The sequence below is a fragment of the Talpa europaea genome, assembly GCF_964194135.1.
Source record: "Talpa europaea genome assembly, chromosome: 7".
Classification (NCBI taxonomy): domain Eukaryota; kingdom Metazoa; phylum Chordata; class Mammalia; order Eulipotyphla; family Talpidae; genus Talpa; species Talpa europaea.
In genome coordinates this window covers 134,486,522-134,500,787 of record NC_140074.1, presented here as the reverse complement: position 1 = coordinate 134,500,787, position 14,266 = coordinate 134,486,522, and the positions used below count along the sequence as shown (strand labels likewise).

The following is a 14,266-nucleotide window of genomic DNA, read 5'->3' as shown; positions in this document are numbered from 1 at the left end:
GTGGGTGGGGTGGGGGCGTCTTTTTGCTTTGAGTTCTCAATCAGATCCCGGCCAGGGGGGCGGAGAGATGGCGACGCCTCGTCTCTCCCACCTGTCCTGGCCCTCGGAGCCGGCGGCAGCGGCTACCCCGGAGGCCGGCTGTGGGGACGAGGAGATAAAGGCACTTTCTGCTCCCGGCAGGTCTCTGGGCGGGTGGGGGGCGGGGGCCCGGGGCCCATGCAGGCCTCGCCCAGTCTAAGCAACCGCAAGGGGGGTCTGGAGGAAGGAGCGGGGCCGAGCGACTGGTCTGAGCCAGGAGGCTCCTGCAGGAGGGGACTCGGCCTGGGGCTCGCCCTCCTGCACGGCCACCGGGAACTGTGGATGGCGCGGCGCCCCGCCTGCCCTCCCGGACCTCAGGGCTGGTCAGCGCGCCGGGCCTCCACCCTGGGCCCACCCAGCCCTGGACCCCAGTCGGGGGCTAACAACAGAGGTGCTGGGGGCGGGGGCGCATCATCTTGTTATTTGGCAGCGTGTCACGGGGGACGCTGACAAATGGAAAAAATTACATAAACTAAACGGGCGAGTGGGCAGCCTGGGGCCGGAGAGACCCGGGGCAGGCGGGCGGGGGGACGGGGGCGTCTACATCTCCTGAGCCTCGGGCTCCGGCTCCTCCAGCCCGTTGGACATGGTGCCGGTGGTCTGGTGCAGGCGCTTCACGCGGTAGGCCTCGAAGTGGATGCTGCTGGTGATGTCCTTGATGTTCTGCATGTGCGTCCTGCGGCAGGGGGCAGGTGGTCAGCAGAGGGCCCCTGCGGGACCCCTGCCCCCCAACTCCCCGCAGGCTCCTTAGGCCACCAAGCTGCCCGGGCCTGGGCACAGGGGCGGTCTCCATGGCCACCCAGGTCCCCGTCCAGTGGCCAGGCCAGGGTGGGGAGTGGGTGACCACAGCTCCGGTGAATCCGCTGGGCCCAGGCTGAGCCCCGGCTCCAAGGCATGCAAGAGACCGGAACGGGGTGCGCTGGCTCTGACAGGGCGGGTGGCTCTGGAAGGTTGCGGGTCCCCAGCTGGAGGGCCCCCAGCTGGCTCGGTCAGTCCCCTCCTGCCTTATCCCCAGCGGCCCCACCTGCTGGCTGGGCGCTCCCTCCCGCCCTCTTTCACCTGCCAGCCCAGGCCCCCCACCTGGCCCCCCTTCTGTCTGTCACAGGGGCGGGGCCAGAGGACGCTGGGAGGGGGCCAGGCCCCCACAAGCCGGCCCAAGTGTCCCCCGCGGGCCTGGCTGCAGGGCGCTCGGTCCTTCCCTCCCAGAGTTTCCCGTCCTGCTGTTCCCAGGGCAGCTGCCCGCAGCCCGCCCAGGCGCTCACCTGATGAGCAGGTCCCGCAGGTAAGCAAACTCACAGTGTGTGGTGTTCTCGACTGCGGAGAGGAGAGGGGTGGAGGTCACCCGCCGGCCCGCACCGGCCAGGACCCCACTCCAGCCTCATCTCCCCTGCGTCCCCGCGGGCGGCCAGCGGCGGCATTGGCCACCAGGGGGCAGCAGAGGCGCATGGCTAGACAACCCCCACTTCCTCATCCCAAACTTTCCACCCCCCAAAGTTGTCTTCATCGAAAATTCCCAAAGGACGGGACTTGGGCTGGCACTTCCTGGCAGGGGCGTGAGCTGCCCCCAAAGGACCCCCTCTGGCAGAGGGGAGTGGGCTCAAGGCCCTGGAGGGGTCACACTGCGGAGAGGCCAATCCAGCAGCAGGGGAGACAAAGGAGCCCCCCGTCCCTTGGGCACCCCTGGGCCCCACCCCCCCCCAGGCAGGTGGGTCCAGGGCAGGCTCCACCTGGCCAGCTTCCTCCCTGCACCCTCCCGCAGGGGACAGTGGGACCCCAGAGCCCCAAAGTCTCCCAGTCCCCACTTCCTGGAGGGGGAAACTGAGGCCCCAGGGGCTGGGGGTTGGGGAGGCGGCTGCATCTCCACTGGGGGGGTCCTTCAGCCAAGTGACCAAGGGGCCATTTGACAGCTCTGCTCTCCCGTGGGAGGAAGGAACCGAGAGCGCATGGGGGGCAACCCCAGGTCCCTCCCACGGGGTCACCCCCTGGAAGGTTCCCGTCTGCTCCCAGCCCCCCAGGGCCAACCCCAGCTCTGCACTTGTGACCGGAACCTCACTGGGGAAGTCTGAGGGGTACTTAAGGGTCTTGGGGTCCACCCTGGATTTAGGGTGGGCACTGAGCCAAAGACAAGCGTCCTTGGGAGACTCGGACACAGAGAGTCCCCTGAAGAATGGGTGCTGGTCACCCCGGCCACCAGCAGGGGCCAGGACCCGTCCTGCCTCAGCGCCCAGAGGAAGTCGCTGGCCGTCCCTCGGCGCTGACCTGGCCTCCCAGCGGGGCCGGAGTAACGTGTGGGGAGCAGCCCCGTCAGTGCTGACCTGTTGGGAAGCTCCAGGGCATCAAGTGGGGGGGGTGCCCAGACCTCTTTGGGGGTGTGGGGGGGGCACGGACCACGACACTGGGTCTCAGAGCTGGGCAGAGCTCCGGGCCCCGCCCATTCCCTGGACTCAGCTTGGTGATGAGACTTGTCTAGGGTCCCCAGCATGGCTGCGGGGGGTCGCAAGGCCTGGCTGATGGGGGAGGGGGTCACCCAACACGGCCGTGGACCCCAGCACCAGAGCTCGGAGCTCCCTGCCCTGGGGAGTGGCGGGCACACCGCAGCACTGTGGCCTGGACTTGCCCACCCCCCCCCCGTTTCCCCAAGTGGGAACACCATAGGACCCCCGCGGCTGGGTGCAGCCCCTGGCTGGCAGGAGGGGCACTGTGTTGCGCCCGGGGGGAAGGCAGCACCCCCATTACCTTCAATGGTGCCCCATTTGGTTTTCCTTCCAAGGATCCTCTTCCCGTTCACTTGGTACTCGTGGTCACTGCCCACCACGGCGAACGGGATCATTTCCTGGGGGGGATGGGGCCGTCGGTCTCTTGCCTGAGATGTCCCAGCAGGAGCTGCCCTCGGGCACCCCCAAACCCAGAGCCTCAGTCCCACCTCTCAGCCCAGGAGATGCAGGCACCTGGCTGAGGTCACTCCCGTCCCCCAGGCCCCGGGGGCAGGGACCCCACCCGCGCCCCCCCAGGCCCCGGGGGCAGGGACCCCACCCGCGCCCCCAGCAGAAGGGAGGGGCCTGGCCCGGGCACCACACGCACTCGGAACTTCTCGTTCACCAGCCGGTCCTCCGGGTCCTCGTCAAACTCCTTCTGGGGGTACACGTCGATGCCGTTGGACAGCAGGTCCGCGGTGATCTGGGGATGGGGAGCGTGGGGCACCCTCCGTGAGGCCCGTGGCCTGGCCCAGGTGTCGGCCACACCCACCACCAAGGCATCCACACTGAGCAGCCAGGTGGGGTCCAGGTGGGCCGGAGACCCCGAGACTCTCCAGTTCTTGTGCCTCCTCACCGGGGAGGGGCAGCCCCAGGTGGGGCCACCAGGAGACCCGCAGCTGCCCCTGGACACCAGTCACTATCCTGGGCCCTGTCCTTGCTGTCCAGCTCCTCACGCTTCCCACGAGTCCCTGGGGTGGCCGGTCCCCCCAGTGCACCGCCTGCATTGACCCGTCACCTCTTCGCCAGAGGGACACCCGCTGCCCCACAGGGATGACAGCCAGCGACGTCCCTGGAGCAGTCATTTCTGCCCGAGCCCAGGCCGGAGCCCACTCCTGGCAGACATGCCCGCCTAAGGGGACCGTCCTCCCTAGGGGTGTCCCTGGCCTAGACCGGGCCCCAGGGCGGCAGGTGAGTCTGGGTCCTCCCTGCGGGAACAGTCAGTTGGTCTGGCTCCAGGCCTTGGGTTGGCAAGTTCCCGGGGGGTGTGGACAGGTCTGCAGGACGCCCCTCCGCACACAGAGGACCCCGTGGCCACCAGCACCCCGCCCCACAGCACTCATGCCCCCTCATCCTGGTGGGGCAAGGAGGGGCTCGAGGGGGTCCCTACCCGCTGCTTGAAGTAGACCCTCTCCTCCAGGGTCAGCGTGTCGGCTTTGGCGATGACCGGGACGATGTTGACCACCTTGCTCAGGCGCTTCATGAACTCGATGTCCAGGGGTCTGAGGCTGCAAGGGAAGGACGCGGTGAGTGTGGTGGGGGCAGGACAAGAGAGGCGGCCTGGCTCGGGGGTGCGGGGGGACCGGCGACAAGGCCTCTGAAGCTGTCTGCACCCCCCAACCTGGACAGTAAGGGTCAGCCACAGATGGGGGAAAGGTGGGTCAGGTGGAAGTCTGACCCAGGACAGTGAGGGGCCGCCACGGCCCAGGGCGCGGGGGCCTGGGGAAGGGAGGGGCGCGGTGCCCACAGACGGCTGCCGTGGACCTCGGCCAACCCCTGCCCCACCGGAGGGGGACGCGTCCTGGTCAGCCTCGCGGGGCTGTCCCCACAGCGGACCCTACGTGGCGCCCGCTCCACCGCCAGGCCTCCCGCGACGGGACCCACCCCCAGGGCAGGCTCGGACGTGGACGGGGTTCCCCACAAAGACCCCACCCAGCTGGGGGCGGCGGACACGTACGAGTGGCCGGTGGCGGGGATGAAGTAGAGGCAGCAGTGCACGCGCGTGTCGGGGATGCGCTTCTTGCGGTTGACGCTCACCTCCTCCTGCAGGTACTTCTCGTACTGCTCGTTGATGAACTTCATGATGGGCTGCCAGCTGCACGGGGCCAGGGGTCAGCCCGCCCGGCTCGCCCCCCGCGCAGCCGGAGCCCCCCTCGGGACACACGCGCGACTCCCCGGGCGGAGGGGGGCTCCCGACCAGCCGCCCTCTGCACAGGGGGTCCCCAGCTGGCCAGGACGGGTCTCCCACCCGGAGCCGCCCAGCACCCTGCGCCGCACCTGCAGGCGAGGCCCCGCCCGGGCCCCCAAGCCCTCACCAGTTCTCGTTGTTGATGTGGTCCCCGAAGCCCGGCGTGTCGATGACCGTCAGCTTCATGCGGACGCCCTTCTCCTCGATATCTGCAGGGACGCAGGGACGCTGAGCCGGGGGGCGGGGGGGGCACACCAGGGGCTCCTGGGGCCTGCCCCGTCCCGCCCCAGCCGGCACCAGGGTGACCGTGATGACACAGGTGCTGCGGGGCCACAGGCCCAGATCAGAAATGCAGTAAGGGGGGCAGTTCGCCTGGAAAGTCACCCCCACAATGTTTAATGGAAAACTCTGCTGCTTCGCACTATCAAGCTATCGCCGGCCACTGCAGCCTGAGTCGTCCCTGCCAGGGAGTGGCCCACACGGCACAGACCTCTCCTGCCTCCCCGCTGCTCCCTCAGCAGTGGATTTCAGTCGTCTGCCTGTTCTGCTCCCCACTCTGTCTCTGGTGAATCCTCTCACCCCCTCACCTCTGGCCTGCACCCCAGCTCTTGTGTGCATAAATAAATCTTAAAAAAAACAACAACTCAGCTATTTCAAGGGAGTACAGTGTGACCAGGCCCCCCACGGCCTGGAGAGCCCCCACCCAGTTTCAACATGTCATGGGGAGGCCCCAGCACCCCCTGGCTCGGGAAGGAGGGTCCCCCAGCCCGTGCTCACCATGCGTGATGGACTTGATCTCGATGGTCTTGGGGATACGCTCCTCCGAGGGGGGCTGCACTGACTTGCGGCTGATTTTGGATTTGAAGAGGGTGTTGATCAGGGTGGACTTCCCCAAGCCGCTCTGCCCTGGGGAGCAAAGGGGGACCCGTCAGCAGAGCCTCTGGGGAGGGGGTTCACAGACCCTCCTCGGGGGGCGCTCTGGGTCCGGGGTCAGGAGGTAGAAAGGGCAGCTCAGATCCCCTCCTCTGTGAGCGCCCGTCACAGCCTCCCCGGGGCTCACTGTCAAGGGGGACTCGGCACAGGCTGACCGCGAGGACTGAATGGGGCCTGCGGGATTTGGGAACAAGAGGTCGCCCGCTGCTGCCCCCAGCCCTGTCCAGGGGCTGATCGACGGTGGCCCCCATCGGCTCCGGTGGTGGGCCCCTCAGCAGAAGCTGAAAAGCGGGGCGTCCCAAATTATCTCAGGATTCTCCACACAAGGGGCCCGGGCTGACGGGGCTGGGAGCTCCCAGCAGGCTCCTGAGCACGGGCGACGCCCCACTGACCGGTCCGGCCACCAGCTCTGCCACCCCCACTTTGCCTAAGAGAAGAGGCCAGGGGAGGGTGGCCGGGGACGCACCAACCACCATGATGTTGAACTCGAAGCCCTGCTTCATGGCCTTCCTGCGCATCTGCTCCAGGATGGAGTCGATCCCCACGTAGCCGAAGTCCGCGGGCGCCTTGTCGCTGCGCGGGGCAGGCGCCTGCTTCAACCCGGCGTCTCGGGGGGTGTCCGCCATGTCGCCAGCTGCCTCGGGGGCTGCAAAAGGAGAGCGGGGGCATTAGGGGGCGTCGGGGTCACCAAGCACCCACATCGGCAGTGTCCAAGAGACCCCTACAGAGCACCCCAGGCAGGTAATGGGCCTGTCCTGCAGCCGCTCCCCCGCCTGAGTCACCTCCTCCTGCCGCCTCTTTTTTACAATTTTAAAATTTTTTATTTATTTATACAAGAACTGGGGTACAGACCAGAGGCGCGAGAGGGTGAGAGGATTCACCAGAGACAGAGCGGGGAGCAGAACAGGCAGACAGACTGAAGACACTGCTGAGGGGAGCAGCGGGCGAGACAGGAGGGGTCTGCCGCGCCATGTGGGTAGCTCCCCGGCCAGTGGGAATCAAACCCGCGCTGCAGAGGCTGCGGACCGCCTCACAGCACAGCACTCAACCCGCTGCGCCACCGGGGAGGCCCCTCCTGCCGCCTCTTAATCTCAATCACTGGCGGCCCCTCCCCAGGCTCCAGGGTGGGGCTGACCCCTGAACCCTCCTCTCCTCCCACACCTGAGCTGCACCCCAGACGCTGCTCAGGAGGACAGGAGCCCAGTTCCTGCCTCCCCTCTGCCGGTGGCACCCAGGGGCCTGCCTGGCCAGCCCTCCCTGACTCCAGGGGGCTGCACCCCAGCCGCTGAAGGCCTGGGGGCCAGGGTCACGCAGCAGTGCCCAGGCCACATGATCCTGCACTGGACGGGGGCCCTTCTGGAGCAAAGAGGGCAGCTCCGTCCTGGCCTGAGCTCCTGGGCGAGGGGTGTTCAGGCCCCCATAGCCACGGCCACGGCCCCACCTCAGCCCCAGGCCGGGTCCAGGTGGCCATCTCCACCCGCAGCACTGGGGCGCCCCTGGCAGCTTGCTGCCCCAGGTGGGGCCTCCTTTCCCGGCCCACCCGCTGCCTGCCCTCTGCTGCCCAGGCCCAGAGGGGCCCCCAGGGCCCAGGCGCGCCCCTCTGCGGGGCTGGTCAGTGTGGGCCCCCCACCAGGGGCTGGCTGGACACACCTCTTGTGTCCCCACGCACCCCCAGGCACGCACACCCCAACCACATCTTTCCTGGCCCGCCTCTCGGCTCCTGCCGGAGCCAGACACCAGCCCACCTCTGTGACCGCAGCAAGGGTGTGGAGACTCCCCACCCCCGCCCCTAGAGGACCCCCCACTCTACTCACGTTCCCCTGATGTGTCCTGGGCTCCCGGAAGAGGCTCGAAGGGCCTCCCCACCCTCCGGCCCCTCCCAGCCGCGCCTGCTGGGGAGGAGCAGGACTCCCAGATGGGGGTTGCCCCACAGCCAGGGCGGGAGCAGACCTCTCGAATGTGCTCAGGCCACCGGCCCCCGGGCCCTGCCCCAGAAAGCCCTCTGCTTCCTGGGGAAACGAGACCTCCACCCTGTCCTGCTGCCCCTGCCCCCCACTCTCACCCGACACCCACACACTCTCCATGCCCCTCCCAGCACCACAGCCCAGCCAGCCCCTCAGCAGCCGCATCCCTGGGGCCCCTCACCCCGTTCACAGGCCAGCAGCCCCGTCGGCTTCTCTCCAGGCCGCACCAGGGCCGGAGACGGGGACGGGACCCAGCTGGCGCATCCCACAAGTTGGGGTGTGGGCATCTTACCCTCACTAGCCAGTCGCTCCCCCGCGTCCTCTGCCCGACAGCACCACCCGCCCGACCTCCCACAACAGGGCCCCGGCAAACAGTAAGGTAAGACGCCAGGGCTCCGGAACCTCCTTTCCCAGCAAGAGGGACGAGGGGCCACCTGGCCGTCCCCCCAAGGCCAGGGAAAGGCAAAGGCCCCAGGGGAGGGGCACCACCTCCCTGCCCGCCAAGGCCCGTGCTCCCCCTTCAGAAACGGCTCCAGCATCTTTAAATAAACAAAGCCGAGAGCCAGCGAGGGCGCATCTGGCCCCGAGCTGCGGCTTTGGGGCCGCTTCCTGGAGAGGAGCGGGGCCTTGTCTCGCAGGGCAGAGTGCAGCCGGCCCACGTGACCCAGAATTGCTTCCATGTGTCTGAGGCCCCGGGCCCCTCTGCCTGGGTCCGGGCCAGCCCCCGCCCACCACACCCCCTCCCTCCTCACCCCTCCAGAGTACCGGGGTGGGGCTGGGGGGCTGCCCCTTCCCTCTCAGGCAGGCGGGGAGCCGCAGAGCGAGGGAGGTCGGGCCTGGGCGCCCACCCTGAGATCCAGGACCCTCCCCAGGCACCACCATCCACGGCAGAAACTTCACCCAAAGCAAACACCCTCCCGGCAGGAACCTGCTAGAGAAATAACAGTAACGACACACGCGCCATCCTGCGCCCCCCCCAACCCCGGGGCCCGTCCTTCCCGGCCTTGGGGGCTGCGGTGACCCCCGGCAGCCTCCGGGGAAGCCACGGCCTGGTCTCGGACCGAGCTCAGCAGCCGGCAGGGCCCTAGAGGCCCCCACCCAGCACCGGCCCCGGCGTTTCCCCCGAGGGCTCCAGGGCTGTGCTGTCCAATGTGGTGGCCACATGTGACTTTAAAGTCATGGTCGGACACACATGCCATCTGCCTGGGGCTGGGGCTCGATGTTTCACACCCAGACTCCACCAAGTGCTATGAATAGCAAAGGGACATTCTACAGAGAAAAGCTGGCGCTTCCACCCCACAGCCGAGACGACGCCCTCCGCCTCGCCAGGTACCCGAGCAGGAGCAGCTTTGGCTTTTCAGCAGTGGGACACGCCGGCCCAGGCCCTCCCCCCCAAGGCCCGGTCAGCAGCTCTGTGAAGGAGGGCAGGCGGCAGGCGGGGGGGCCGGGCTGGGGAGCTCGCACCCCGGATGCCACCCCCGCCCACACTGCTTCCCCACGGTGGCCACACACACATGACCACGGGGGCTGAACTGTTTGTTACTTGCTCACTCTGCACCTCGAGTGCATCCCAGCTGCGGTGGCCACCGCGGCCCCCCCATGCCCCCGACACTCACGCCTGTGCGCGGGTGAGGACCCACAGTCAGGCAACCTGTTTTACATGGGGGTTGCTCTGTAACATCGGGACGTGGGGACCCTGGGGCCTCGGGGTCACGATCCCCTCCTCCTGCTGGTCACTCATCATGGACCCCCAGCTGTGTGGCTGTGCTGCTCTCAGCGTGGTGGGCAGGAATGGGCACTGTCATCCACAGTCAAAGCGCAGGCGACCCCTCTGGCCCCCCAGGGCCCTCCAGCCTCTGCCCTGACCGGCCTGAGGGCGCCCACACCCGAGGCTCAGGCGCCTGCAGCCCACCCTAGCGAGTGACACCACAAAGCAGCCATCGAGACAAAGCCCTGCTGTCCACCACGGCGGAGCACAACCCGGCCACGAGGAGCGGGGCTTGCCCGGCCAGATGGAACAGAGGCGGCCTCTCCAGGAACCGTCCCAACAGCCACATCCAGGGGGACAAAGGGATGGGTGGTCACCCCTGTGCGTGAGGGTGGGAATGTTCCAGAGCCAGAAAGGCAAGCTCTGAGTGTACTGGACCCGCGGCAGCGGTGCCCTCCGGGCGGTCAGGGAGGGAAATGCCCAGTGGGGGCGCAGGGAGCACCCAACAGTGCCCAGTGCCTATGTTTTGGGGCCGCGGACGCCCAGGCCCAGGTGACCCTGCTCAACTCTGTGCACCCCTGTGTCCAGGCAGCACCCCAGGAAGCAGCTCCCCCATCAGGGTGAGTCTGGGGTGCAGAGCAGCCATGGGAAATGTGGACACTTTCTCTTCAAGGGTCCCCCTTTGAGCCTCCATTCAGCCTCATGGGCCCCCAAGGGAGCCCCCTGCTGGCCTTGTCTCAGGAGTTGGGGGTGTGTCTTAAACCAGGGAGGAAGCGGCAGGGCTCCATCCGAGCCTCCCAGCGACCACTCTTCCGCAGGTCCATGGCCAGCTTCCCGGCGGACATGTGAACTCAGTGACAGACGCGAACCGCCTGCAGGGTCACCTTCTCTGCACCCCTACCCCGCGGGTGTCTCACCACAGGCATCCCCGAGATGGCCCTGCAAAGCCAGCCTGGAGCACAGCCTGGCCCGCTGAATGCAAAAGGCGCTGCGTCAGCGCAACGGCCCCAGGCCACTGTCCAGTTCGGCTCCCAGCCCAAGGTCGGCCACTCCGAACTGTCACAGCCGGGCCACGCCCCAGCACGAGCCAGCACCACCCCCTCATCTCACCCAGTCCTCCCCAGGCCTGATGCTTGGGGGCACGCCACCCCAGGCACTGGAGTCCAGGGGACACAGGGGGGTGGCACTGCAGGCTGGGGTCTAGCCTGTGGTGGGGCAGTCAGGCCCCTCTGAGAGCTGGTGCGCCCTGACCCCAGCGAAGCGCTTCCTACAGGGCACGCAGGCGACAGGGCTGCCCTGCCCTCCACGGCCTCCCTGGGGTCTTCCCAGTCCTCAGGGCCGCCTGTGGCCGGATCAGCCCCCCTGACAGTGTGGTTTACACGTGGTTCCCCACACCCGGCTCGGGAAGCCAAACGCCTCACCTGCCATGCTCGGTCTGACGTGGGTGTGTTCGAAGCAGCGCCTGGTACATGTCTGCGGAGCGGGTGAGCGAATGGATGAACGAGTGAGCGAGTGAGCAGATGGAGGTGCAACGCTAATCACAGCAGCCAGAGTTTCTGGGAGCTCACTCAACCTACAGTTACCCCCAATTCACAGACGAGGAAACTGAGGCCCACAGGGACGGTCACCAGTGACCCCAGAGAAGGCAGAGCCAGGGTTTGAACCAGACCGGCGATCCCGCGCGGGCCAGGTCCCTCAGCACCACAGAACGGCCAAAGGAGGTGGAGGTGGCCGCGGTGAAGACCAGGAGGTGCCGGTGCTGGGCTCAGACCCCCCCTCCCGCAAGTGCTCCCCCAGCAGATGCTCCCCAGGCAGGTGTCTCCCCAGGAGCAGCCAGGTTTACTGACATCCGCGTCCATTAAGGCCTTGGCAATTTAACAGCCGTGTTCCCTGAGGAAGGTGTCTGAGTGCTGAGCCTGGCGGCCAAGCTCTTCCGCACTCTACCTGGCTCAGGTGGGGTCCCGGATCTCAGGGTGGCCTGCACTGTCCAAAACACTGGAGCCGACGCGGGCAAACCCATCACTCCCGTGGCCCAGCCAAAGCGGATCCTCGCCCACCCTCATCCTAAAACTCCACCCCCAGGAGGCGGCCCCAGGCAGGGCCTGGGCCTCAGGGATGACTCCCGGCTTCTGGTGTAAGTGACTAACACGCAGAGGGGATGTGGGTGAGGCCGGGGAAAGTCAAGCCCTTTGGCCTGGAAAGCAGACATACCCTCCCTCCGCCGGGTGGACCTTGAAGGGACTGCCCTAGAGCAAGCCGTTAAAGAAATGGCTGTAAACAGGAGGAGAGAAAGCCCCCGGGGCCCGGTGGGCCAGGGCACAGCACAGAACACGATGTTTGTGTGCTCAGCGGTTCACTGGCCAAGCCCCCCAGCCGGGCTCACGGTCCTCCCTGGAATGTGACGGCCCGTCCAGGGCGCACGTCCAGGGCGCACCTCTTCGGGAAGCTGTTTAAAGGTAACATTTCTCTCACGTGAAGACAGACACGCACAAAAATCTGGACAATTTGGGGGATCATGGTCCATGGACCTCAAAAACTAACTCGGTCTACTGAGAATTTAGAATGTGATCTCACTCTGGGTCGCCTCGGCACACACAAAGAACTTCTGGGTTCTGGGCCAGGGAGGGGCGGAGAGTTCTTAAAAAAAGGTCAAAGGTGGGAAATCTGGTGAGAAGCAAGGAGGGAGGAGGCCGACAGCCAGGTTCCAGCCAGGTTCGTTCGGAGCAGCTGGTCTCCAGCCCTGACCCCCAGGAGAGCGAGCGGGTACCAGCGAGTGACCCCGGGGGAGGGGATCCTGCCCTGGAGGGCCCTGAAACAGCCTCTTTCCAGAAGCAGGAGCAACCCCCAGCTCCCATCCCCTCTTCTCCTCGAGCCCTGTCATCCGCCCAGGCCTGACACGTGCCCCCTAAATGTCGGGGGTACTTCCTGTTCCCTCCCAAAGCTGGGAACACAGAATATAAACGACCAGATTTTGCAAATGTGTGCGGGCAGGCACCAGGGACTGAATTTTAAAAGCACACAGAGCTCATCTAATTCGATAAGTAATTCCAAATCGAATTACACTTAACACTTTGTCAGGGCAGGAAGTGTCTCCCCGGCGCTGGGATGCCAGAAATCTGAGACTTTGCCCTCTCGCTGGAAACTCTGCTTAGAAATGCAACACAAAGGCCTCTCCGGAGAAAGAGGGGATTTGCAAATGCAACAGCTGCATTTTCCTCCCGGTGGCGGCGCCTGCCCCCCGCCAGAGGCCTAGAGAGAAATGGCTGGTTCTGCGGCTCCCGAGCCTGAGGGGCCGGTCAGGATCTCCCACGCCCTTTTCAGGACCTGGGAGAGGATGCGGCGGCGGCAGTGCCCATCCCCCTCCGGCTCCTTCCCGTTCAAGGGCCTGAGGCGTCCCAGAGTCGGGGGGGGGGGGCTCCCCACTTTTACTGCTCGCCAAGGCTCCTCCAGCTTTTCTCTCGCCAAACCCTTTAAAGCAAACCTTCCTCTATTGTCCAGGAAGGAATCTCAAGAAGTTCCTCATTTCTGCCAGCACGAACTCAATTGGCCGCCTGTAGGTCGAAGCTGGACAGGGTCCAAGCCCCCAGGCCGCCCTCCCGCTCCCGCAGAGGCCCTGCTGCGCTTTCATTCTCGGCCGAGGCTCCGCCCAGCGGCCTATTGAGCCATCAGCCTCCGGCGAGAGCAAGCCCCAGCCTGCAAGCGTCTTCCTCACTTCCTAAAAAGCTGCTCCAGAACTTGCGCCCGGGCCAGGCCAGCGCCGAGCCCTGCAGCTTCCCGCGTCAGGGCATTTCTTCTTTCTCTGCCCGCCGCCCACTAGCCTGGCAGGGTCAGGAACGTGCCCCCACGGTCTCCTCCCGGCCCCCAAACTTCCAGCGGGACGGGCCGTCCCAGAGCAAGGCCAGAACCCAGCCCTGGCTGGCCCGCCGGTGCATCCAAAGTGGCCAACCGACCGCAGAGATTCCGTTAGTTCTTGGCAAGTGTTTGCAAAGTTAAAAAGAGAGAGAAGACCCTCCAGCACGGATGGGTGGAAACGGGCTATTTGTCACAGGCTGGAATTTCCTCTTATCGGGATGTCTCCAGAAGAGGGGCAGAGCTTCCCCTACCAGCCGGCCCCACCGGGCAGATGCGCACCAGAGCTCCCTGCCGAGACAGCGGGAGGCGGATGCTAGAGCTGCAGGCCGGGCCGGGCAGCAGGCTGGCCTGTCCACATGGCCCAGACGCCTCTCCCAGGCTCCCAGGAAGATGGCGTTGTGGACACAGAGAAGCAGGCGTGGGCCAACTCTGCCCCTGCCAACCCAAGTGTGCATGAAGTTTGGGTGCACTTCTGGGCTTGGAGTTCTGACCAGACAGTGCAAATTGCCCAGGGGTCACCTGTCACCCCACTGGGGCCGACCACCCAGCCCTTCTTTTCTCAAATGCTTTCTGTCCTCGTCTTGGCTGGCTCCCTCCAGACCCCAGCTACTGGAGCTCAGCCTCTCTGCAGGCCCTTCTCCGACACAACTGGCCCAGGTCCCTGGCTGGACACTTCCCCCAAGGGACTTCGCCCATCCCCTGAGCATTAAATGCCACTTCTTTGCTAGAGGCACACGCAGTGCCCCTGTCCAACCTGTCCATCCAGACTCGGCAGAGGTCCCCAGGCCCTACACGGGGTGCCCGAGGTGGCTGGAGCAGGCCTGTCTCCAAGGATCTCAGCCCAAACCCACCCCGCATGAGCGCAGATCCAGCCTGCCCCGGGCCCTGTCACGTGAGTGGGTGGCTTCTCCTGCTCGCGGGAACCCAGGACCAGCCACCGTGCCTCTGGTTCCATCTCCCCAACCATCCCCCCCAGAGTCCTAGGAATTCTACCCCACATACCTGCATGGGGCTTGCTTTTGGCCCATGCCAAGCGCCCCCACACCTCAAGTCACAACCATTAATGGCC

General features: G+C 66.2%; 1 protein-coding gene across 1 annotated transcript in view; it reads right to left on the bottom strand.

Moving 5' to 3' along the window:
* Window positions 1-618: 618 nt before the first annotated feature.
* SEPTIN9 (septin 9) overlaps window positions 619-14,266 on the bottom strand; it is a gene marked incomplete at both ends in the record, with an annotated part of 70,221 nt that continues 56,573 nt past the window's right edge. Inside the window, 9 exons of the mRNA XM_084238091.1 lie at window positions 619-754; window positions 1,341-1,392; window positions 2,815-2,911; window positions 3,160-3,255; window positions 3,943-4,060; window positions 4,510-4,647; window positions 4,868-4,949; window positions 5,518-5,646; window positions 6,140-6,319. Of these exons, the coding sequence (XP_084094217.1) occupies window positions 619-754; window positions 1,341-1,392; window positions 2,815-2,911; window positions 3,160-3,255; window positions 3,943-4,060; window positions 4,510-4,647; window positions 4,868-4,949; window positions 5,518-5,646; window positions 6,140-6,319 (1,028 nt within the window). The remainder of the gene's footprint in view (window positions 755-1,340; window positions 1,393-2,814; window positions 2,912-3,159; window positions 3,256-3,942; window positions 4,061-4,509; window positions 4,648-4,867; window positions 4,950-5,517; window positions 5,647-6,139; window positions 6,320-14,266) is intronic.